This window comes from Idiotropiscis lumnitzeri, chromosome 5 (assembly GCF_059441095.1).
Source record: "Idiotropiscis lumnitzeri isolate Australia: NSW breed Sydney's pygmy pipehorse chromosome 5, RoL_Ilum_1.0, whole genome shotgun sequence".
Lineage (NCBI taxonomy): Eukaryota > Metazoa > Chordata > Actinopteri > Syngnathiformes > Syngnathidae > Idiotropiscis > Idiotropiscis lumnitzeri.
Window position 1 is genome coordinate 28,565,691 of NC_142395.1, and position 24,052 is coordinate 28,589,742.

The 24,052-nt window shown below is 42.1% G+C and overlaps 2 protein-coding genes across 4 annotated transcripts in view; both read right to left on the minus strand.

Annotated features, from left to right (window-relative positions):
- Positions 1-1,698, minus strand: part of sox6 (SRY-box transcription factor 6) — a 140,465-nt gene extending 138,767 nt beyond the window's left edge. For all 3 annotated transcript variants that reach the window (XM_088295782.1, XM_088295781.1, XM_088295780.1), the window contains exon 1: positions 1,335-1,698. The gene's annotated coding sequence lies outside the window, so the exon portion shown is untranslated. The remainder of the gene's footprint in view (positions 1-1,334) is intronic.
- Positions 1,699-10,191: 8,493 nt separating this feature from the next.
- plekha7b (pleckstrin homology domain containing A7b) overlaps positions 10,192-24,052 on the minus strand; it is a 60,467-nt gene continuing 46,606 nt past the window's right edge. Inside the window, exons 16-30 of the mRNA XM_088297113.1 lie at positions 22,953-23,021; positions 21,942-22,022; positions 21,117-21,266; positions 20,777-20,878; positions 19,986-20,097; positions 19,581-19,786; positions 19,176-19,361; positions 18,949-19,066; positions 18,780-18,871; positions 18,269-18,490; positions 15,524-15,733; positions 15,215-15,348; positions 14,459-14,610; positions 12,186-12,348; positions 10,192-10,747 (exon numbers count right to left, since the gene is read on the minus strand). Of these exons, the coding sequence (XP_088153239.1) occupies positions 12,200-12,348; positions 14,459-14,610; positions 15,215-15,348; positions 15,524-15,733; positions 18,269-18,490; positions 18,780-18,871; positions 18,949-19,066; positions 19,176-19,361; positions 19,581-19,786; positions 19,986-20,097; positions 20,777-20,878; positions 21,117-21,266; positions 21,942-22,022; positions 22,953-23,021 (1,983 nt within the window). The 3' untranslated portion in view covers positions 10,192-10,747; positions 12,186-12,199. The remainder of the gene's footprint in view (positions 10,748-12,185; positions 12,349-14,458; positions 14,611-15,214; positions 15,349-15,523; positions 15,734-18,268; positions 18,491-18,779; positions 18,872-18,948; positions 19,067-19,175; positions 19,362-19,580; positions 19,787-19,985; positions 20,098-20,776; positions 20,879-21,116; positions 21,267-21,941; positions 22,023-22,952; positions 23,022-24,052) is intronic.

Genomic DNA, 24,052 nt, shown 5'->3' on the forward strand with positions numbered 1-24,052 from the left:
TTTTGGGGGGGGGGCGCAAATTAATTGTGTTTTGAACTTTAATTAAAAATGAAAAGATGCTTTAGGGTGCCCGTGGGGGGGGATTTAAGTTTGCACGGTATTGCTCATGGGGAGCATGTCGTAAAAATGTACATGATGAGATTTAATGTAAAGGAATAGGAACGTCTAATGCAAGGTTATTTGGAAATGTGGTTATCATTTAAACCAGCTAATAAAAAAGTAGCGGGCCTCCCAAAAAAGGCTCAAAATAATTTTGTGTGCAATTACATTTCTCGGATTTAATTTATTACTAGTCATGTACAATTGTAATTCATCCTAATAAACAATATCTGCGTTTTTACAGCTCCAAAACTGACTGTAGTGGACACTGCATTCTAAAACATTTATTTCAATGGAATGGAATGATTTCAATTTGAGGAGAAGCCGTTTAAAGAGCAAGAAAACATTTGGATGTTTTTTTTATACTTATTTACTATCCACAAAGTTCATCTTACAGTCGCCAGATCGCCGAGTTTCCGGCTTTTGCTCATAAATGGAGAAGAGTTGCGTGGAAGTGCATCTTCTGTAAATGGGCAAGCCCGGTAATTGTTCAATTTAATTTACGACTTGTGCATTCTTAACAGGTCAATTCCCCCGACCTCTGGAAAAGTGAAGGGATCGTGCGCGTTCATTCCCAGGCTAAACGCGGACACTGTCAGTCATTTACGAAGAAAAAGGGGGAAAAGATGATAACATTTATAGTTTGGAGTGAAAGGCAGTTGTGTGCGTAAGACACGATGAGACGCGAGCGGAGCGGCTTGTGTGGGGGCTAACACGCGCGTGTTTATCTTCAATGAACGGCGAATTAAACGGTAGCGGAAAAGTTGTGTGATCGACGTGAACGCGACAAAAAAGCAACTTTAAAGAGTAAGACAGGTTCACGGTCATGTGGGAAAAGCCGATGTCGTTGACGTTTCGCGCGGCGAACAAGTTATCAGAGTGCGAGTTTCGAGCCGGTGTCCGCGTGTTATGGGTACGCTCGGCGACAAAAAAAAGCAGATTGTGACAAAGAAGAGATTTAAAGTCAATAAAGTGAGGACATGATCAAGTTTGGGTTGAGTTTATGAAGGTTGGCGTGAACACAAACGCATCAGTCATCACTTGTCGCGTGCGCACCTGGTTTGTCAAAAGCGAGTTTTTGTTCTGTTTTGTTTTCGTTTTAAATACATGCCACGACGGACAGTTTAGTTAAGTTATTTCTTTTTAAAACACGCTTCGTCTTCATTTCTAACCGGAGTGGAGGAACAAACCAGTGGAAAACATGTGGAAGGAAGGAAGTAAAAGGCGTTGTTTACCTTGACGACGTAAGTCGGGGAGAACGCAGCGCGTGTGTGTCCTCTCCGTGTCGTAACAAAATGACAATCAGATGAATGGTTTAAGTTAAAAAAAAAAAGTCTTCTTTTGTTGTGGGTGTGTGTGTCAACGCGGCGCCAGCATCGGAATCAAGAGAAGGTCCCGCATGCGCTCGCCGAAGTTGAGCTGTCCAAAAGTACAAGTATAGCTTTTGTTGCTCTCTTCTTTATCTCCCTCCCTCTTTTTCGAACTCTCTATCCAACACTCTCTCTCTCTCTCCAACTCTCTCTCTCTCTCTCTCTCTCTCTCTGGTGCTGTCAATCTCGACAATCAATGCTCGCTGCCATGTCGCAGGTATTCAAAGCATTTCCCCCCCACGCGAGACACACAAAGTGAGTAGCCAGGGCATTGATCTGGAGGGAGGGAGGAAGGACTTCTTCTTCTTCCTCACTACCACCCCCACCTTCTCCTCCAACCCCCCACATCATCATCCTCCATCCTCCTACTCCTCCTCCCAGATGAGAGCGAGCGAGTCGCTTTAATAAGATGACTAAAATGTAGCTCGCAGTGGACAGAAGAATTATAGCAAAGTGTGAAAAATAAATAATAAAAAAAGACTTGTAAATAATATGTAGAAAACTGATTTGGAGTCGCATTCGAACTTCTTTGTGTGAGCACAAATGTACAAATATAATAAAGAATTTTTATTGCATTCTTTCCTGCAGCACAGCTTGGTCAACATCATTCGAATATGTTTTTTTTCTTGAAAATATGTACACGATAAATGATTGATGTGACGCTGTCCGAAGCTTCTAAATGAGGCTCAACTATTTGTCAGATTGAATGACAAACACTTCAGCCGACGTGGATTTCTTCATTTTAAATTCCTCAGTTAATAAGAAATACCTTTTTAAAATTGTTTTTATTCTGTTGTATTCCATAATTGTAACTTGAAATATCAGCAAAGGCAGTCTTAGAAATAACACGTAAATGGAAATATTCACTCCACAAAAATGTAACAAATAAAAATATACATGAGGTGACTACAAATATGAGTCATTTCGGCCACTCAACGAGGATTGTTATTTTTATTATTTTTGTTATTATTATTATTATTGTACAGCAAGGCATTTATTTGGATCATTAATCGTAAAACTTTCAAGTAACTATTTCCTTTTTTTGGATTTAACGACCCAAATAAATTGTGTGCAGTTTTCGGATTTGCAGACATCGATTAAAACAATCATGGAGCCATATGTGTTTTTTTTTTTGTTTGTCCTTTTTTAGTTTATATTATGAAAGCCGAAAATGTAAACGCGTTCAATTCAATAAATCACCAGAAACTTATTGGGGGGTGGCGCACAGTTTTCGGACCCACACATAATTGTGACAACTCAAAATGAAGGAATATGAAATAATTACTTACAAATTGATGAGCCATCAGGAGAAAAAAAATGTTGATTCTTGTCTGGAGAGTCTCATAGAGCTGAAAGAGTGAGGAGAGGTGAGAGAGAACGAGAGAGAGAGAGAGAGAGTTGAATGTACAACTCAAGGACACCACATCAGATCACAATTCCGCATTTGCCTAATTTTCCCCTAAACGCACTAAAGGTCAGATATCCCATAACCGTGAACGCCTCACACGTTGCCACGATCTCCAGGTGACCTCAAATAAATCATAGTAATATGGAAAGAAATAAAAACAGAAACAGTCAAGAGATGAACTTTTTTTTTTAGCATTTGTGAACTTGAAGACTCTCCTTCTAAAATGATGTGATTTGAAACGTACCTACCCCAAATTTAGTAGCAATATCACCCGCATGCATAGATCAAATGAAGTTCATGCTTGTCATTATTCCCACGCATTTATTTCTTCGACTTTACCGGCTCTGTGACACGCAGCCTTCAGATGCACGTTTGACGTGCCTCATACGCCACCTTTTGGTCATTGTTGGTAATGGATGTAGACGTCCCCCAACCTTGGTCAGTACATTTGATCTATAAAAGCACTTTTCACAGAGACGAGAGGACTCACAAATGCTTCACGTAGTTATAGATTGCAGAAATACATGCAGCTGCTGAGAAATATTCACTGAGATGCAAAGAAAACTGAAGTGTTTTATTTTCTCTTAATGGCTATAGAAGTATTTCTCAAAGTGTGAAATCAAAAGAATCACACATTTAAATGTCCAAGATTTGCATAATGGTACAGTGGCTCATTATTATTATTATTATTATTACTTTTTAATCCAGTACAGTACAGTACATTGGTTTTAAACAGTTTTCTGATATATTATGGACCAAACCAGGAATCAATTAAAATCTGAATTATAATAAGGTGATGGAAATTAAAATGGTTTTTTTTCAACTCAAATTTAATGACTAATCAGCCGTTTAATAGATTATTTAACTCTTACTGTGAGTTGCAGGCCATATATATATATATATATATATATATATATATGGTACTTGGAGTAAATATTATGTGAGGTGAGTGTTGTTCCTTAATTAAACCTAACCCAAAAATCCCCCTTACTTATTTTGATTTTGTTCAATTGTTTAATCTTGCAGTTGTCCCTTTTTGTTTTTTACAGGCTTCTATATGGAATCGAGAAATGCTGCATTTTAGGCACATAAACCTTTTGTAACATTTCGGGGCAAAGTATGACAGGCCTCGGTTCCCTTTAATTGTTTGAGTGCAGGATTTGAAGTAAAAGACAGTCAGCATTGACGTATCGGACAATAAAACGATACCAAATCCGCGAGTTCCTGACCTAAAATGTCGTAGCGAATCCTCAAGTAAGCAGTGAGCCAGAATGGTAGCAAAGTGATCGAAGACAATAGTTTATCGAAGACTAACTCCCAAAAGTAACTTCATGAGGGCCTTTCCACTGGCGCCCAGCTGCTTTTTGCTCAATTTCAAATTCGGTGTCCAAATAGTTGTTTCAATTTAGGTTGCAGCCAAGTTTGAGCGTGAGCGGCGAGATCATTTGGCTATAATGGCGTCGTACGGACAAGCTGACACGGTGCACGTGAAGAGCAAAAGAAAGTCCGGCGTGTCGGCGAGGCCAGCCATGTAGACACATTTGCATATCTTTATAAGCCTTTGATGCATCTTGAAATGCAAGTCTAGCCTATAAATATTTGAAGAGGAGAGTGCATGAAAATCAACATTTTTGTTACAATAAATTAACATGTGTTCGTCTCCTGTTCTGCATGCTCAATGAGAGCGAGCATGAGCAGCAGTCTTCTGCTTTTCTAGTCCACGAGGCGTTTTTTGTTTTTTTTTGCGTTATTTTTTTCGTACACAATTGTTAGGATTCTAAAAAATGATTTACAATGAAGTAAAAAGAAAAAAAAATGGATGGCGTGAATGTCCACCATCTTGTCAAGTCATGTGACTCTTGTTGATGCGACTGTTGTTGTGCCTATTGTTCTTTTTTGTCTTTCTATCCGAAACGAGGCAGGGTTCCATTCGAGGTTTCCCCACCTGAGTACTTTTTTCCCCGCCTTCATGGCCATGTGCCTGCTCATGTGGCGTTAAGCCGGTTTTCTTGAATGTATGACGAGTGCAGTTGTTGCGCCGCGCAGGCTGCAAACTGCTTTCAGATTAAGTTTGGTTGTCAATGGGTGCAATCGAAATAGAACTGACTAGACTTGAAACGCAAACCCAAATGGATTCATCATGGAGATGAAGTGGAACAAGTCGAGGGGAACAATGTGGATGCGAATCTTTTGCATCAAAAAAACTAAACTTTGGAGGTTAAACTTATCAAATCACAAAATCCCGGAAAATTCATTTTCATTTCACCTCAGAGAACATTTTCCTTGGCTTTGTGTGTGTGTGTGTGTGTCCATTGCGTGCCTGAAAAGAACACTGAAAAAAATAAAAAACGCCTTTTTTTGGGACTGAAACAGTAATTTAAGTTGGAAACATTTAAAAATATAGACGACTGACATTTATGACAGCAACGTTCCCACAACAAAGTAAGCAAACTCAATAAAAAGAGACAACTGCTCTGCAAACTGTTATTTTTTTTTTTTTTATTGCTTTCGAATGGTGGCTCTTTTTTGCTTTTGGGTTTGATTCGGCAGTCTAAAAACATGGCGGAAGTTGGCGTGGCTTCAAATGACACCAAAACGGAGCGAGGAACAACGAAACCAACTGAAAGCTGTTATCATTTTTTCGTAATGTCAAAAAACACAAATCAGTGGCGACATCTTTCTCCGCGTACAACACAAGCGGAATTTCACCTTTTTTCAGACCATCTGTGAGTACAAATACTTTTAATTCAGTTCTCGCCAATGCTGAGAACCAAAACTTGAAACGGTATCTTTTGCAGAGATGGATAAAAAAAAGTTTTCATTTGGATGATTTTTTTATGATGTCATTATATATTGTCTCAAATGTCCCCATTGTGGGACTAATAAAGGACATCTTTATCTTCATCTTTAAATTACGTCTGTTGTTTAAAAAAAAATCTTGAGCAACAACTTGTCATAACTGAGATTTACAATGCAGCACTCAAGATGAAGCTTTAAATTTGCTTCATGAACCAGTTGTCATATTTTTGCGTCCTGTAGATGGCACTGTTGCTTTAAAAAAAGAGTTTAAAAATGGCAATTTCAGCCCAATGTTGAACAGAGAGCGCCATCTAGAGGAGTCCAAAAATACTACAACTGATTCATGAAGCACATTTGAAGCTTTATTTACCCATCACTACTCATAGCTGCAATTGTTCTTTAATGAGTTGAGTATAAACTTTTTTTTTTTTTTAATGCTTGTGCGCCCGTCAATGATGTAATAATGTTACTTGAAAGTCAACTGTATAGATAATAAAATATATCCCAGAAGAAATAATTGACTTTACAGGATTGTTTTGAAATCACAACCAGAAAGTCAACCAGCGTCCTGGATTGGATTTGACTTCGGAGGTTCCGACCTCCGTTGCAATGTTGTCATCCCGTTTCCAGAGCAGCCGATAAGACGCACGCGTGTCTTTTCGTTGAACGCTGATTTTTATGATGGTGGCTATTCAGCCGTTGCTCCCCTCAGAATTGCTTTTTACAGACATTTTGAATGTATATTGCTGTATTTAATCAGCGGCGCACTCATTTGACTGCTGTCGTAGTGCATGGCTGACAAGGAGAATTAAAGAGGCGGGAGGGAAAGGACATTTTTGCCGCTCTGCTCCACATTTACCACGAAGCCGCCAAGCGGGATAAGTGATGTGAAAATGAAGGGATGCGACGTCATTTGAGATTTGTAGTTTCTGAATATAAATGCAGGCTGCGGCTCGGTTGTTCTGCAGTTGGCTGTGCTGTCCTCGATATTCTTTATGGGGTGAAAAGTGTAAACGTTTGTGTAGCGAGACCTTCTTCAGTTCAGGCACCATCAAGCACGCGTGCGCTCGTTGACCCGCCGGCTGGGGTCACTCGCGCCCGACACGACGCATCTGCGGCGGCAACACCCCGACGACGTCGTCACTTGCGAATGCAAAGTTATGCAATTAACCGAGCCGGCATCCGCATACGTGCCAATCATCCGCTTCGCAAAGTGGGACGCTCTGTTCTTATTAGTTGACCCAAATCTCTCACTTGTAACTCAGAAGTCCATCAAAGTTTAGTCATCATCTAATATTTCCTTTCAAGTGAACAGAGAAGCGCTGATTAGTCGTGTTGAAATAAGAAGTGCAACATGCCAATTCTAATGACCGTCTATAGTTTTTAGGGACGTCCTTACATGGCCCCGAAGAAGCAAATATCAACATCTGCGGCTCTCATGGCTGCATGTGGAACTTTTTTTTGTTTTTTTCTCGCGATGTCATGTAAAGTTGTACCTCAACCCAGGATGTCAATGTGACATCAAAATCATTCAATTGATGCCATTGAGGTTGAATTTAATGATGGTTAAATGAAGCTTCAAATCTGCTCGATGAACCAGTTGTAGTATTTTTGGTCTCCTCTAGAGGGCACTCTCTGTTCAACATTGTGGTGAAAGCACACTGAATTGCCATTTTTTAAACCCTTTATTTGAAGCAACAGCGCCATCTAGAGGACTCAAAAATGTGGTTCATGAAGCAAATTTGAAGCTTCATTTTCCCATCACTAGTTGAATTCATCATCAGATGCCCGTCACTCGGCCCATTTTTGGATGGCTCGATGGACACCGTGAATTTAACGACAAGCGCCACTGCATCTAAAGTGACGACTTCTTCAGAAAAAAATACATTCACCTGAGGAGTTTTCCGGATGCCGTGCTGAGGATGGCGAGTTGCATTTATTGTCTTTTCAAGGGAGTCGCTAAATGAAGTCAATTTAACTTGGCTCGGTGTGTGTGTGTGTGTGTGCAGCTGATTAAAGAGGCGGCTCTGGGGCATTGGCTTCGTTTACAAAGCAATTGCTTTTATGTGTATAAAGCCCCGTTGACTGTAGGTCTTGTAAAAGTCGTCCGTTTAAGGAGCTCGTGTTGAATTCATTGTTTCAGAGAACGCGGCACCTTTTGAAGACGCACGCTTTAGTGCATGATTTCATATTTAATATTGTCGTATTATTCCTCAAGGGTGAGACGCCTCGACACTCGGCGTTGTGATGAGATGTTTTAAAAAAATGATATTGTTTTATTTTCGACAAAAAGTCAGTGTTGAGCTCGCTTCTTTCTATTCTTTTTTTTGAGCAGGCGGTAAGAATATTCAGCGATTCCGAGCTCTTCAATTATTCAGCAAATCACTATTCCGTTTCTTACATTTTAAAAAATGTACAGTATGTGGCGCTTGGAAATGATAAAACAGCATAACAAACGCTTTCCAAATCAAAGCACCTATTGCATCGGCCTCCTCGCTTTTGTGTTTGTACAATTTGGACTACAATGAGGATCCCCGCCGCGTGCAAAGGAAGCACCAACTGTGTTTCTTAATCCCCAAACGTTGACAGCGAGTAACAATTGTATCGATGCCGAGGAAAAAAAAAGAGATCGCCGGGAAAGCAAACGCTTTGGTTTCTCTGTGGGGAAAAGTGCTGCTTTAATACAAATGCACGGAACAATTTTTCACGCGAGAGCAAGGTCGCACAATCCTCCACGTGGCCTCCGTGGGAACGAAGAAAAAGCTTTCAAGCCAATGTCAAGTGCTTCTTTAAACACCGGCATGACTCGCTTCTGCTCTACTTTTTTTAAAATTTATTTATCATCTTCATTTCCATTTCTCCAAAAAAAAAAAAAAAAAGTAACTCCGGCATTAAAGAAAGCGCTTGTCAGGAAAGTCGGCATCATGTGTCTTAGTTTTCATGTGAGAGCATTTCTGAAGCCAGAAAGTATTTAGTCAGGCATAACGGTGGGAGGCCTTGATTGTGTTTAACAGAACATGACCCAATTAGCATAATAGGCCCCTCTTCCATTCCCTTTGAAGTCCAGAGCACGGAATAACAAATGTATACGAACCAGCGGCCAAACGTCAATACATGGAGATGCCACAAAGCTCGTGGGAGGCCTTCAATGCGTTTCTGCACTGGGAGGGGGGAAAAAAAAAAAAAAAAAATTTTTATTGCCGAATAAGCAGAACGGAGGCAGTGCAGGGTCTTCTTGCCACCAGGGCCAGTGGGCGCTGTGGGGCCTCTATCCTGCAGGAGAGACGCAGGCAGGCAGGGAAGGGGGGGGGGGGGGGTGGCTGCACCCACTGAGGAGCTGAGGGAGGTGCATCCTCCCTCTCAGGTGCTTTCAAAGCGCACGACGCTGCAGACCACACTATGTCAATCGTCGCCAATTAAAGATAAAAGAGCGAGGGGCGGAGAACTGTGTGTGTGCGTGTGTGCATGAAAGGACGAGACTGATAACTAAAGTCTGATAAATGCAGCGGTGGCTTGACTTACAAAATTCCATCAATCCATCCATCCATTTTGCCGATTATCAACATCGGCCTTTTTTTTTATTTTATAACTTCCAAAGCCGATAAATTACAAAATGGTTTATTTTGGCTCTCAGCAGTACTCTCTATCTGCTGTGCTGGTAGCCCTGCCTGCAGAAGCAGATTGGCCCGCCCACAGCACCATCTGATTGGTTCCTTATGCAGTGGGTAGCAGCCAATCAGCAGTCAAGCTGCCTGTTTGCTTTTTCACCTCGAGTCACACGTACGACGGGAGAGGACGGGAGCAGAGGGAGGTTAAGCGACTGACTTTACTGAAATTTGAATAAATGTCAGTCGACTACAACTCTCAACTAATAGAAGACTATTTGCTGTCGTAAACTTCAAAGAGGTGTCTGTTTTTCATTGAACAATAAGACTTGCAGCTGAGGCTAGGTGCTCAGTGCACTTTTTGTTCGACTTTTAAAATTAATTAAATTTTCCAAGATCTAAAAAAGCTTTAACGTGTTGTAAATCACCAAAGCTGTTTAATAAACATTTAAACTAAGTCGAGTTTTTTTTATTTTTCAAAATGTTGACACCATTTTACCCGTTTTTTTTTTCCAACAAATATCGGTTATCGACCTCCGTGACTTCTAATAATCGGCATCAGTATCGACCCTGAAAAAAGCATATCGGTCTACCACGAAAAGTAACAATAACAAAGTGTGTTTGTTACGCTAGCTCTCTTCATGCTGTGCAATTACTGCAGAATTGCCGTTAAAAGTCGCATTTGATGATCATGTGACACACGAGGCCGTAGCGGGCGCTGCCGTGAGAAAACCTAAAAAAGTGTAACTTGTACAGAGTAGGAAATCATTTGCAAATAAGGAAAATGGCCGACAGTATCATTTCAGTTTTCTATTAAATGACATCAACTTTTTGCATAAATGTATCCAGAAGCTCAACAGACGGTCGCTCGTCCCACGTCAGCCATTTACGAAGACAGCAGGAAATAAAGTTTGTGTCAATGGCTTTTAATCTTCACATTTGAATAAACAACCATTGCGCGACCTTCACAGTCGCAGGCAAAATATGTGAAATGTAATTCCGTGTGGATGTGAGCCAAAAAAATAAAGCTAACAGAAGACAATCAGTGTTGTTAGAGATGAACGTGATAGTTTAAAAAAACAAAAAACAAATCATCATTCCTTATGATAAAAAATCGACAATCCTGACATATTTAGTCCGTCTTGTTTTTGACATTATGTACATTGACAAACAACAAACGTTAATTCATAGCCAACTAAAAATATTTCAGTCCTCTTTCGAGTGTACGGCTCAAAGTGCAATAGCGTATATCGAAAATAGAGTTTCTAAGAGTTCAGTGCTGCAGATTTCTTTTCAAAACCCCCCAAAAATCCATTCAGAGTGAGAAGGTTAAATATGTTCTACATTCATCTAGTGACGGATACAAATATTTTCAGGATCAATCAAAAAGCTTCTGCTCTTGTAGAAGAATCCTGCCGTTTGTCGTCATTGTCATGGAGGAGCTCAATGTCCAGAAATTGCTTGAGCTGAAAAACACAAGGACAATACATTCAAAGAGCAGCGCGTTTTTATTCGAAGAAAGGTGACTGTTTTAGAAGAGGCCTTCATTGGTGCGAGGGAGAGCTTAGACTTATTCGGCTGGCTCGTTTGGGTGACACAAAACCACCACCAAAAATTAGTCTATATTAGTGATGGCAAAATGAAGCTTCAAATTTGCTTCATGAAGCAGCTGCTGTATTTTTAAGTCCTCTAGATGGCACTGTTGCTTTAAGTTCACTCGTAAATCTATACAGACACATTATGCCAGAGCATCTAAATTATTTTCTGTCACCCCCCCCTAGCAAGAAGAAAACTTTTTTTTTTTTTTTTTTGGCAACTGTTTGAATATCAATGTCTTACTTTGCAAAATGTTACGGTGTAGAAAAAAAAAGAAAAACATTAAAAATCACCCCCCGCCCCCCCCAAAAAAAGTCTGATTTCGACTGATTATAAAAGAGTTAATATTGGCCCTTTCAACTGTCTGGACTTTTAACTCATTCATGACTAGCCGGGTTGTCACGTTGGGGTGGAGGTTGAGGAGGACCCAAACGCAGGCAGGTGAGGATTGGGTAACTTAAATGGTGTTTAATTGCAAAATTAAAAGGCAAGCAAGGCACCGGGAGTAACAAAAGAGAACAAAAGCAAAATAATAAGGACCAACAAAACAAGGACTAGAAAAGAACTAAATAATATGGCTAATGTGACTAAACTGAAAAATGCTAAGAACCAGACGACAGACGGGACACCTTGACATGAATGGCAGCTGCCCGGGACGACAACAAGGACAGCGACAATAAGAGCGGACGGACACGAACTGAAAGCAACCAGGGAACTAAATACAAACAAAGTGACGAGACAACGAGGAGCACCTGCGCAAGACACAGAAGCTTGGAAGGACCGGATTGGTTAACACAAGGGCTTGGGTAAACCAACACAGGTGGACACAATCGACTTGACGAGACAGAAGACACAGGAACACGAGGACATGAAACATGAAACCAAATAGCAACCCAAAAACAACAAATACAGAAAAAGAAAAAAAAAAAAGGATCTTTAACGTTTTTAGCCGTCAATGGTAGTAAATAAGTTAATTGGTTTGGTCCAATCGCTTAAAAAAAATAAAAGGTGGAATGGGCGGAGCACGAATGATGAACGTAACACTGGACCGTACGCTTCGATCACAACAATACTTTAACTCAATAGTTGTTCCCACCTCTAATTGGAATGCAGCTGTTAAATCGCTGCACGTCTCCACTGTTAGATACAAATTTTGACAAGCATTCACACATGTTTGAGCCAAGCGCAATTTGCACATAATTAACACTACGGGAAAAGCGGACGTAGACGAGGACGGGAGCGGACGCATGCGGACTTCCACTTTCAGTGTTTTGTATGCAGGCAAGAAAACGTGCACTTTTGCCTTACTTTTTCTTCTTGAGTTACACAAAAGTGTAGTGAATTCCGTTGCTTAGAGGAGGAGAGGAGGAGGAAGGCGCCACGGATACGGGAGGAAGCGGAGGAGGAAGAGGGGGAGGAGGGGGAGGAGGAGGCGGAGGAGGTGGCACGGGGCTGTGAGCCTCTGACGGAACTAAAGACGAGAGATAGAAGGAAAAGAGACAAGGAGGGGAATGATATGGGCGGCTATCTAGAAACGCACACGACAATTTACAGGAAGTCGTGAAAAAAATGGTGTCATCCACTCTTTTAAATCATATGCATCACAAACACATCATAGCAAGTCCGTCGCATTTTACAAGCTTGAATATGGTTGGCTACATTTGCTAAAGTCTGAACATGCACACATTCCAGTTATAAGAGGGTGTGCACACTTGTGCAACCATATTTGGACCCTTATTATATCCGCAACTCTCTGAAAGATTTTGAGTTGTACATGTCATAGGTGACAAAAGTTTTGGAATGATTTTTATTGGAGTCTGTTTTCATGTCAAAAAATCAACAGGGGTGTGTAGACTTTTTCTATCATTTGTATGCCTGGTGATTGGCTCAGGCGATTCACATGGCGCTATTGCTTTACAGGGGCCACATTTTGACTTGTAAATGCAGCTTCAAATCTGCTTCATGAAGCAGTTGTCGTATTTTTGGCCTCCTCTAGATGGCACTCTCCGTTCAACATTGGGCTGAAAGAACACTGAATTGCCATTTTTTAAACCAACAGTGCCACCTACAGGACTCCAAAAATACAACAGCAAATTTGAAGCTTCATTTTCCTATCACTACTTAGCAAAAGGTATTTTCTTTGCCCTATATGATCTGTAACTATAATTCGATTTGACCGACAATGTGGAAAACTGTCACGTGTAAGAATATGGATAAAAGACTTTTTTGAATTGAAGGCTGTGAAAGAGCACGAGTGGTTTCTTTGCCATCTCCTCTGACAACATGCCACCAGTTCTATTCTCTGACATTGCTCCACGCTGGAAATAATGTTCTAATTGTTGACTTTGCCTAAGCGCGCTGATGAGGCCTCCGTGCAGCTCGAGCGCTTCTGCGTGTGACAGGTGTGCCCCGTGTGTGTGTGTGTGCGTGCGGCGCGGCAACTCCTGCCGCCTTGGCTGCTGTAGAGCACGGCAAAGATGAAATGTGAGCGCGGCGTCTTTCATGCGGCTTCAGAGAGGCGCCGTGCCTTCAAAGATGCGTTAATGCGATGCAGCGTTCGACTGGGTCATTGATCAGCGCACAAAATGGCCTCATCCAGCGAGTCCTCCCCCGTTTCAAACATTCCACACGGACTGCAATTAGGCGCCATGTGAGCTCCTGACACGGAATAATGTGAAGTTATTAAGGAATGAAGAGCCCTGCTTGACTCGACACCTTCTTCTCCGCCCTCATCATCTTCAAACCATCAGGCCAATTTTCGCAAAAAAAAAAAAAGAGCTAAATTTGCCCTTCTTATTCTAAATCAATTTCTGCCAACTTTTACTCCACTACGTTTCCTACATAAAATGATACTTTTACTCTGATACAGTTACCCCTTTCTTGTTACTGCAAAATAAAATCACAAGAAAATGTTGGTTTACGGATGGCTTGTTGATGGCGCACAAACACTTAGAAAAAGTAATCCATGCCTTGGTTACATCTTGGCCAGATTACTGTAATGTTCTCGACTTTGGAGTCGGCCAGTCCTCCCTCAAGCATCTCCAGTTGCGCCAAAATTCTGCTGTTCGTCTTTTAGATACTTTTAAGATACTTGTGTTTGTCTTCAAATCTTTAAATGGCCTCGCCCCGGCGTAAATCTCCGAGCTCCCGCCCGCTGCCTCGGGTCTGCGAACCAAATGCTGCTGGAGGTGCCGAGGACGAAGTGCAACCTCAGAGGGGATGGTGCCTTTTCTGTTGCCGGTCCTTCCCTTATGGAATGAGCTTCCATTGAATGTGAGGCAAGCCCCGCCCCCTCTCGGTTAACTTTTAAAACCCGTTTGAAGACACATTTTTATTCTTTAGCTTTCGAATCAACATGAGACTGTCGCTGTTCTGTTCTTATTCTGGTATTTGAATTTGTGCGCTAATTTCCCGCTAATCTATATGACGGCATAAGGAAAGCGCTTTCTTACAGCTCCAGCTTTTGTCACATGCGCTAAAGAAATAAAGTTGGATTGTATAAGTAGTATTCTCCTTACTTTTAAACAAAGATACTTGAACCTTTACCAACTTTCAGGTACTGTACACAAAAGTGGAGCTACCTGTAACCCGTTTGCTCTTGAGGGAAGCTTCTGAGGCCAGCATGTAGGACATGGTGATGATCCTCTCCTGCTCCTGCAGAACCGAGTCGAGCCCGAGCAGGTTCATCTCAGGCTTGTCTGCCGCACATAATGCTGGGGCCAGCTTTTGAACACTGTAACATGCACACAGGAAATGTAAATCATGCCGTATAAAGGTTGAACTAAAAATGTACACGTAGATCTACATGTCATTTTTTTCTAAGCCATCGGCAACATTACAAATAATTTCATGAACGTTGCACTTCAATATAGGATAATGTAAGTACTGTACAAAAGAGTTTGATAAAAATCAAACGTTAAGATCTATTTTTTCCACATCATACTATTTCTGTTAGTAGTGATGGGTAAATGAATCTTCAAATCTGCTTCATGAAGCAGTTGTAGTATTTTTGGATTCCTCTAGATGGCGCTCTCTGTACAACATTGGGCTGAAAGAAAAAAAAAGCCATTTTTCTAAAGCAACAGTGCCATCTAGAGGACTGAAAAATACAGCAGCTGGTTCATGAAGCAAATTTGAAGCTTCATTTTCCCATCACCAGTAAAAAGGCCTTCAATATGGAAAACAGTTCGAAGAGATGAATGGTAACCTCAAAATTACTGAACCGTGCATACCAAATGTAAAATTAAGCCATTCTATCACACTTTGAACATTTAGCTCAGTGGCTATTTTGCGTACCACAAGCAAATCGATTTCCATACTTTACTTCTACAACTAACCTCGACTTTGCCAAGATGCTCTTGATGCGTTCCACCTTCCGATGACGCTCCTCCATCTCCTGAGGACTCAGAGGCTCCTCTGGCTCCAAATCCACATATCGCTCCGGAATCAGCACTTTCTGAGGCTTTGACAGCTGCGCAAACAAATTAGGAGATAATGGCCTCCCTTCTCATCAACATCATTTCTTGGCGCCAAGATGGTGCCAAAGCACTACTTTTATATTCGATAGGTCTTTGTCATTTTTTAGTTTTTTAAAAAGGGGTTAGCCAACCGTGACTATGTGGCGTAACGCTGATCACTTCCTGTACCTCTTTGATTAAATCGGCATCATAATCGGATGTTTCCAAGCCGTCGTGGTTCTGAGGCGTCCCGGTCGCAGAACTGAAGCTCAGCCAATCGTCGGAGTGCGAACGGGGTCTCTCTTTGTGCTCGGGAGGCCGCTCCTCCCCCTGGACGCTCCTCACCACCTGAGCCTCCTCGCCCTGCACGGCCCTCTCGAGCAGCTGCAGGTCAAACTCCTGCACGATAAACACACACACACACACACACACGAAACGTAGAAACGCCAGGACAGGTTGTCATCAGTGACAGGCAGAAATTCAAGACTGGAAAAATGTTTATATGCTTTATATCCCATTGGTGATAATTTTCTGACAAAAAACAATGTTATCAAATAAAAAAAAAAAATCACTCATTCGAAACATTGTATTTTTTTACATGAAGCGTTTTTGATTGTGCCCTGAATTGAAGAGCGTACAAAGAGATTGACCGGAAGATGAATATCACGCATATCGGAAAAATGCTCAAATAGCTTTATGGAAACCCGCTTCAGTGTATTTGGTCTCCTTGGTCGTCCGAGTAGATAATACATAGTTTGGCCTTACTAATAAAACATAGCACTAGTATGCCAAAGTTGCTGAAATAGAGTAGAACAGGTGTATCAAACACATTTTTTTCCGTTGTTCTGGTTTTCCACAGAGGGCCGATATGTTTGCGAACTTATTAGCACAGACACAACGGTAGTGATGGGAAAATGAAGCTTCAAATTTGCTTCATGAACCAGCTGCTGTATTTTTGAGTCCTCTAGATGGCACTGTTGCTTTAAAAAATGGAAATTGAGTGTGCTTTCAGCCCAATGTTGAACAGAGAGTGCCATCTAGAGGAGTCCAAAAATATTACAACTGGTTCATGAACCTTTGAAGCTTCATTTACCCATCACTATACAACGGATGGTGTGTGTGTGTTTTGGGTTAAGGACGTGTAAGGTGGGGGAATGCGCAAAAGAAAGGAAGCAAACATACTGTAGCATGCATGCTAACATGCATTGTCAAAACAGCATGCTACTACGGAGCTACACACGAGGCCAGCAAAATGCAACACTGACAGACTTGCATCAAATATAGCTTAAACAAAAACAAACAAAAAAAAAAGAAAACATGACAGTATGATTTCATGCATGTTTATTCATATGAAAACACCCAAACATTGAGAAATGTTTTATTTCCATCGTTATTTTGGATACAAAATCACTCACGAGACACTTTATTAGGCACACCCGAACAGGCTCGTACGATCCAATACGAGGCTGCATTCTCTTTTCAAGGCATGCAGCTCTTGTATCGGATCTCGTCATGTTGGAGCCTGTGAGCGTGCGTTATTATCGGGCGGCTATTCTAGTGCTTCATAACGTTAACTGTTCGTCTCACAAAGAGCAGCTCAACAATTCTGGGCTTTATCGCAGTAAAAATCATCAAGTGAAATTGTTAGGACGCTGTTACGTGAAAATTCATGGAGTGTCTCTCTTGACGCGCACACACGCATCTAGATGAGACTACAAAAGCATCCATGTTAGTATTTTCAATTAGCAGCAAAAATGGCGGTGGTGTGATTATTGACGAAAACATGCAACGGACAGATTGCAAGTGTTGTCAAACTACGGTGGGTTGAGGATGTCGTTGAGTCAGCCGGGAAAGGCTCCAGCACGCCTGCGACTCTTGCGAGGATAAAATGGACGGATGGACCGGGAAATTCTCAAGCTTTTTGTGTCTCTTTTTTTTTTTTCAAGTGCCCCCCCATAATCCCTACGCCCAGTAATTGAACTCCCGTGTGTACCATAAAATTCCATAGGAATTAAAAAGTTGTCTATCGTCGAGAAAAAATGTTGAATTATAATAAAATAGTAATACCAAATTTATATTTTGTACTTTTCTTTACGCCAGTGCTTCTCAATTATTTTCTGTTACCTCCCGCCCCCAGCAAGAAGAAAACAAAAACCGCCCCCACCCCACCACCCACTCTCCTATGAATAATAGCATTTTCGTTGCAAAGCAAAACTACAACGGTGAGTTAATACTCGCTGCGCTGAATAGGCAAGGAGAGCGCCACTGCCAACTACTGGAGAGAATGTGCAATTACACGTCATTGTAGTATGGCGGGAAAAAAGCATGTTCCCCATTGTCACACGCGCCCCCCTCAGGATCGCATTGCGCCCGCCCCAATATTCCAGAAGCACTGCTTTACATAATCAAAGCCAACATTGCAGATTTTCACCTTTGCAGCAGATCTCGGTTCGCTGCATTTTTTTTTCTTTTTTTACACAGTTCTTGCATTTTAACGTGCAGGTGACTAAAGTTCTTATAACATTTTGTAGATGTCTTCCTACATTTTCCCACTACGCTGAAGCTCAAAGTTTTTCTACGGCAGCTGATTAAGCACAGATTTGTTAGCTGAAAGGGACAGAATGAGTTAGAAAGTTTTTGAAGGGACGTGTTAATGTAACGTATGGATGATTCCTGTTCATGTAAAATCTTCGGCATCAACAACTTCAAAACGTCGGAAGAAATCGAACATCCGTTACCGTTAGTCTCATTACAGTTTTGGAGTTTAAAGTCAATTCATTAGCAGAAATTAATGTTCCTGTGAGTCATTTTACAAAAAAAAAAAGGATCTGAGCATGCAATGTTTGACATGTCAGGGCGGGAATGTTCGCCGGTCACTCTCTGTTTGCCCGCCGCCATGCGTGCGAGTGCGACGTGTGGTGATGTTCTCGATTATAAACATACAGATCCAAAGTCGGCCGAGAGAGGGCGCGAGGATGAGGAGCGCGACGACGTGGAGGCGTGGCGCTCCCCGTGGCTCAAGGTGCGCTTGCGCTGTCGCACCAGAGCCTTCTGGTGCCGCTTCATCCTCTCCAGCTGCTCGTCGGCGCTCATCCTCCCGCGCTGCGCCGTCGGCTCCGCACAGTAGAGACGCTCCAAGGCACTTTTCGATCGCTCCTGGGAAACAAAACGGGAGAAAGCTAGCGATTGTTAACAATCAGTCGGTGTGACGTTGTGGCGAGAAAATGAAGCTTCAAATTTGCTTCATGAACCAGCTGTTGTATTTTTTAGTCCTCTAGATGGCACTGTTGCTTTCAAAAAATGACAATTCAGTGTGCTTTCAGCCCAATGTTGAACAGAGAGTCCAAAAACACTACAACTGGTTCATGAAGCAGTTTTGAAGCTTCGTTTACCCATCAGTAGTGTGACGGTGGACGTTCGATCATCCTTATTTAAGGAGGCTCACCTTCACGCCGGGAGCTGACGTCGCTCTCCGAAGGGTCACGTAAGACGAGATGCTCGAGGAGTGATTCAGTCTGAGGGAGGAGCCGGCTATTCCTGAGGGGAACAAAAAAGCTCTCAAACATTATATAGCTCGGCTCCTGGTAGGCCGCATGACGTCAACGTGACCCCACCTCGGCTCGGTAAAGTCTGATAACCTCCGTCGTGTCCTGATGATGTCACGTCGGTGACGCTGCAGCCGTCTCCCACACCCACGAGCTCAGGATCGCTCAGGAACGGCCTGAGCTCCACCTGTCACAACCGCAGAATGCTTACATCGAGGGGTGCCAACGAGGATCCGATATAGCAGGGCAACACAGCGCACACGCCGAATACGACAGGACACGCAAGCCGACTGCACCTTAACGTCTCCATTTTGGCCGATCTCTCGATCCCTCTTTCGTTCATCAGACTGTCGTTTGAGTCCGCGTACGGACGTGTGCCTGATGACTGTCGTCTCCCTGGGCAGCGGGGGCACGGCGGGGGGGTGCTCATCAGGGCTGTAGACTTGAGGTAGAGGCGGTCTGGGAGGCACATCTTCCTCAGCCTGCGCACACGCCACCATGCAATGAAAATCATTCGGGATTCTTTATTGGAGAATTCACCTGTTCACATTTTATTCGGAGAAACCGATTGTCAGCTAGATGTGATTCTGTAATGCACTAAGAGGTCACCAGGTGGCACCAAAACACTCGTGTCAGAAATGATATTGGTCGTTCTCCGAGTGCCCCTCAAACGGCTTTGGATCCATCTGCGCGTCACTCACCCACGTATGCCCAGCAGTGTTGTTGTTTGTGGCGTGAAGCAGCTGTTGGCCGTGGCTGGAGGAGAGCGTGAGGGTTGCGGCGTTGTGGCGACTGGGACTGAGGTGGGGGCTGTGCTGCCGCTGGGACGATCGCATCTCCGTAGCAGGCGGGCTTCCGGGCATCGAAGGCACCGATGACGTCGACACGGAAGGCACAAATTTCCTCTCTGGGAAGGGTTGGATGTCAAATAAGTACAAACGTCACAGTGTGTCCTTTCGAAATATTTACACTGATGACAACATTACAGGCTTTCTGAGGGCAACGTAATCAAAAATCATAAAAAGTTGAAATTCCCACGAAAGAAACATACGTGGCGGAACATTTCTGTCAATTGTGTTCAAGGTGCAAGTCTCAGTTCGTCTCACCCGGGTTGGTCACAGAGGAGATAGTGACTTTGTAGTTGTCTTTACTGCTGCTGAGGCCGGCGATAACATCCTCAATTCTCCAAAGTTCTTTCCTCATCTGGACTTTCTCTTGCTGCTCCAACAGAAAAAACAAAAACAAAACACGTTTGGCAAACAGGGCGACGTGACCAGACCATCTAATTTGCAGTGTCATGAATGATTTGTGTTTGGCTCTAAATAGGCCGAAATTAATCGGATTCTTGACTTTGTGGCTGACTAGTTCTTTGTGCATCAAAACGTTACAACAATATTTCTTATAACATAACAGCTCTACTCAAAAGTAGTGATGGGTCAATGAAGCTTCACATCTGCTTCATGAACCCGTTGTAGTATTTTTGGAGTCCTCTAGATGGCACTCTCTGAAAGCACACTGAATTGCCATTTTTTTTAAAACCCTTTATTTAAACCAACAGTGCCATCTAGAGGACTCAAAAATACAGCAGATGTTTCATGAAGCAAATTTGAAGCTTCATTTTCCCATCACTATTCAAAAGCATCTAACTGTAAAAAATAAAATAAAATAAAAAAAAAAAACCTTAGCAAAGGGAGAAAATATTGATTTCTGTTCACGATTCGTCACCGACAGTTTAAATGTTGTTTTTTTTTTTTGAACATGTTCAAAATTCTAAATTCCCTTGCAACCAGATCTGCAAAGCTGTTGGTGAATGTCTGGCAAACCTTTGTGCAAATTTAAATTTATGTCAGCCGTCAAGATTTCCGAAGGAAGCGGCCATACTCGAGACGATGCATACCTGAGAAAGGTCAGTGCGAGTCATGTGTCCCTGCAGAGCTGCTTTGAGCCAGTCTACATCTTTCTCCAGCCTGAGGTAGTCTTTCCAAGCATTCTCCATCTCCTGCAAGACACAACACGGGGCTTATTTAGTCGCCTTCGGGTCCAGTCGAAACTTCTTTCACACCGGGAAGATTTTATGGCCGTTCACGTTGACTAAAAAAATGCATGCATCTGACAAAAAGTTAATTTTGACAGTGTGCAGAAGGGGGCAATGACATTTTTGTGCTGACCCAAATCAGGTCGAGACAAAAATGTTTTATCATTTTCTTTCTTTCCATTGGGCTTGTGAAACAACCTACTGTGGACACTTGGGAGATTTGCGCCCTGATGTGCACCACATCCTCCTGCAGTAGTTTCTGCTGGTAGGCAATTTTCTCCATATGGGCTGGCTGATCTCTGTACTGGTCCATCTGCTGGTGGGACACATCCAACACCGACTCCAGCTTGTCCTGGATTGAAACAAAAACACACATTCAATTAAGGAGGCACTTTTTTATGGTAATGTTGAGAAGGGAACCATAACTGAGCCGCCATTTGTTTTGCAGCCCTTCCAAATGAGGTACCATATATATCTTGTGATACACGATATGAAATTGACGTCCACCCAAAAGGAATGCATATAGATGACACAAGATGGCGTTAAAACATTACTTTTGTCTAAATGAAGCTCCTCAACTAATTTCAATATTGTTCCTTGGGACAAGGATGTCACAAGATGGTGGCAAAGCACTCGTGATGGGAAAATGAAGCTTCCAATTTGCTTCATGAACCGGCTGCTGTATTTCGAAGTCCTCTAGATGGCACTGTTGCTTTCAAAAATGGCAATTGATTGTGCTTTCAGCCCAATGTTGTACAGAGAGTGCCATCTAGAGGAGGCCAAAAATACTACAAGTGGTTCATGAAGCACATTTGAAGCTTCATTTACCCATCACAACAAAGCACTACTTTTGTCTAAAGAAGCTGTTCTACTCTTTGGCAGTCAGTTAAAAGTTACACCAACAGGACTTAAGCGTAAAAGCAATCACAGTTCTTAACCAATATGTATTTAATTTTCAACTTGATGTGTCAAATGAAATACGTGTAATTGATATCATATAATTCATTCGACAATATACAAACAAAACCTTATCTTCCTTCAATGTGCGTATCCTGGCTTCCAGCTCCTGTAGAATCTTGTCTTGCTCACACAGTCGGCTTAATTTCACCTGGAGGGACAAAAAGAAGGAAATGATAAAATAGAAATCAACATACGAAGCAAACCATTTCAATTGATTTCACGTTCACATGACAGTGTTAATCCAAATCAGAGCTAAGCCGGTCGACTCGTTTGTGTCTTGGCCATGAGAAAATCAATTGATCTTTGCTGTGTCAATCAGTATCGCTTCTCAAACCAAAGAGGACGTTCACTCCACAGTGCAGTGGAAAAAATAAAAAATAAAGCTCCAGATGTAGTCAGAGCCATTATGAGCAATTGTCATCAAAAATCCGTATCATTTCCAATTCACTTTGGCTCCAAAGTGTGTTTATTGGGAGTGACACAAGTGTTTTCCCAGAAATGGGTTATGTGTTTATGAAAACAACATAAGCCCGCCAAGTCCACAGTGGTACTCACACTGTAGATTTTTCTCACATCTACTTATCATTCTGTTCAATTAATTATTAAGCTGTTTTTATTTTGCTGAAGCCGTATATTGTTGTTTTTAATTGCATGAAATATTCATCATTCAGACAAATTTCTTATAAATTGTTAAAGTGGAACAATGCTAATGATGAAAAGCCAGGACATCCATCCCATTTACCTCCATTCGGCGGGAAACAAAGACGGTGGGAGAAGGCGGCGGGCAAAATCAAACTGAAAAATTTAACAGCTTGACATCACAAGTCCCATGACATGTATTTTTCCCTTTAAATTGAAGCGAGGAAAATAAAAGCCGTGGTCGATACGCTCAGGCCCTCACTGTGCAGGCGGCTTGCGAGTCCCGACTGCGTTGTAGTGTACTTACGCTCCCTTGCTTCCACTCCCCGTTTCAAATAACGTAACACACGCACACACACAAAGCACACGAAAAGTCGCACTCTTGTCAGTGACTAAGAAGTGGAAAAAAAAACACACACGAGCATCATGATCCACTTACATCAGCATCACTTTCAGCTATTTTCACAGGCCTGTGTGCTTCTTTTCTGAGGCTTTCCCGTCCAGTAACCTGAAATGGCCCGTAAGCCGCAAACAAAATAGAATATTTAACACCATTATGACCTCACAGTTCCATGCTCTCCTGCTTTGACGCTCCCAGTTAATGCATAAATATTTCAGAGAATTTTAGCAAACAACAAACAGTGTGGCTACAAGACAAGTCGAGTCAGATAGATTTAGAGGAGATCAAATAAGGAATCGGAGACGCAGAAAGTGCAAGAGCTGGAAAAAAAACCCCAGAAGTTATTGCAGAAACTGGAGACGTAAACATTTAGGCCACAATTTGTACGTGTAACTGCAACGGCTGTTGTTTTTGTTCCTACTGAGAGTAAGATTCATATTCTGTTTTGTGACCACCTTGTTCCGTTTAACTGTGTGATAGGGATGCTAGCAACAGCATTTGGAAATACAAGCGGTGGGCGGTCAAGGCCTTCTCTGCTGGCCTAACATAATCAAGAAAAAATGATCATATTCCTCACATTGATATTATATCCGAGTGTTGTAGTTTTAGGTGACAGTTTTTATCCAATCAGAATTCAGCTAGCTTGTGTTGCCGGGCAGATTTCATAATACCAGTAGAACGCGCCATTCGTCTGAGGCCTTCAGATAAAATTGTGTGGGCGTCTGTTCTGTGTCTTAAGGGGGCTTATACACTTGATAGACAGTTGCGATAGCCAATCAGATTACGAGTTGATGACAGCAAGGCCTGCCCACTGGCCTAAATTGGAGGTGATGAAACAGTTCTGTGATTGGATACTCACTCGTGAGGGCAATATAAAACCACATCAGGTATCTTTTTGGTGTGGCCTCACGTCACATATGCCCAAAACCACCACTGATTGTATAATGCACATTTGATAGCAGGTTTCATTTTTTTTTTGTCAAGAGAAGATTGTAGGAGCATCAGGGACGTGTGTCTAAATAAAGAAATGGATTCAGAATGTGTCCTACTAAATTCTCAAGCGATCACATTGGAAGTTCAATCTTTTAAATCGGTCCGCCACCACAAATGTGCATCAACGCGCTAACACCAATCCCAAC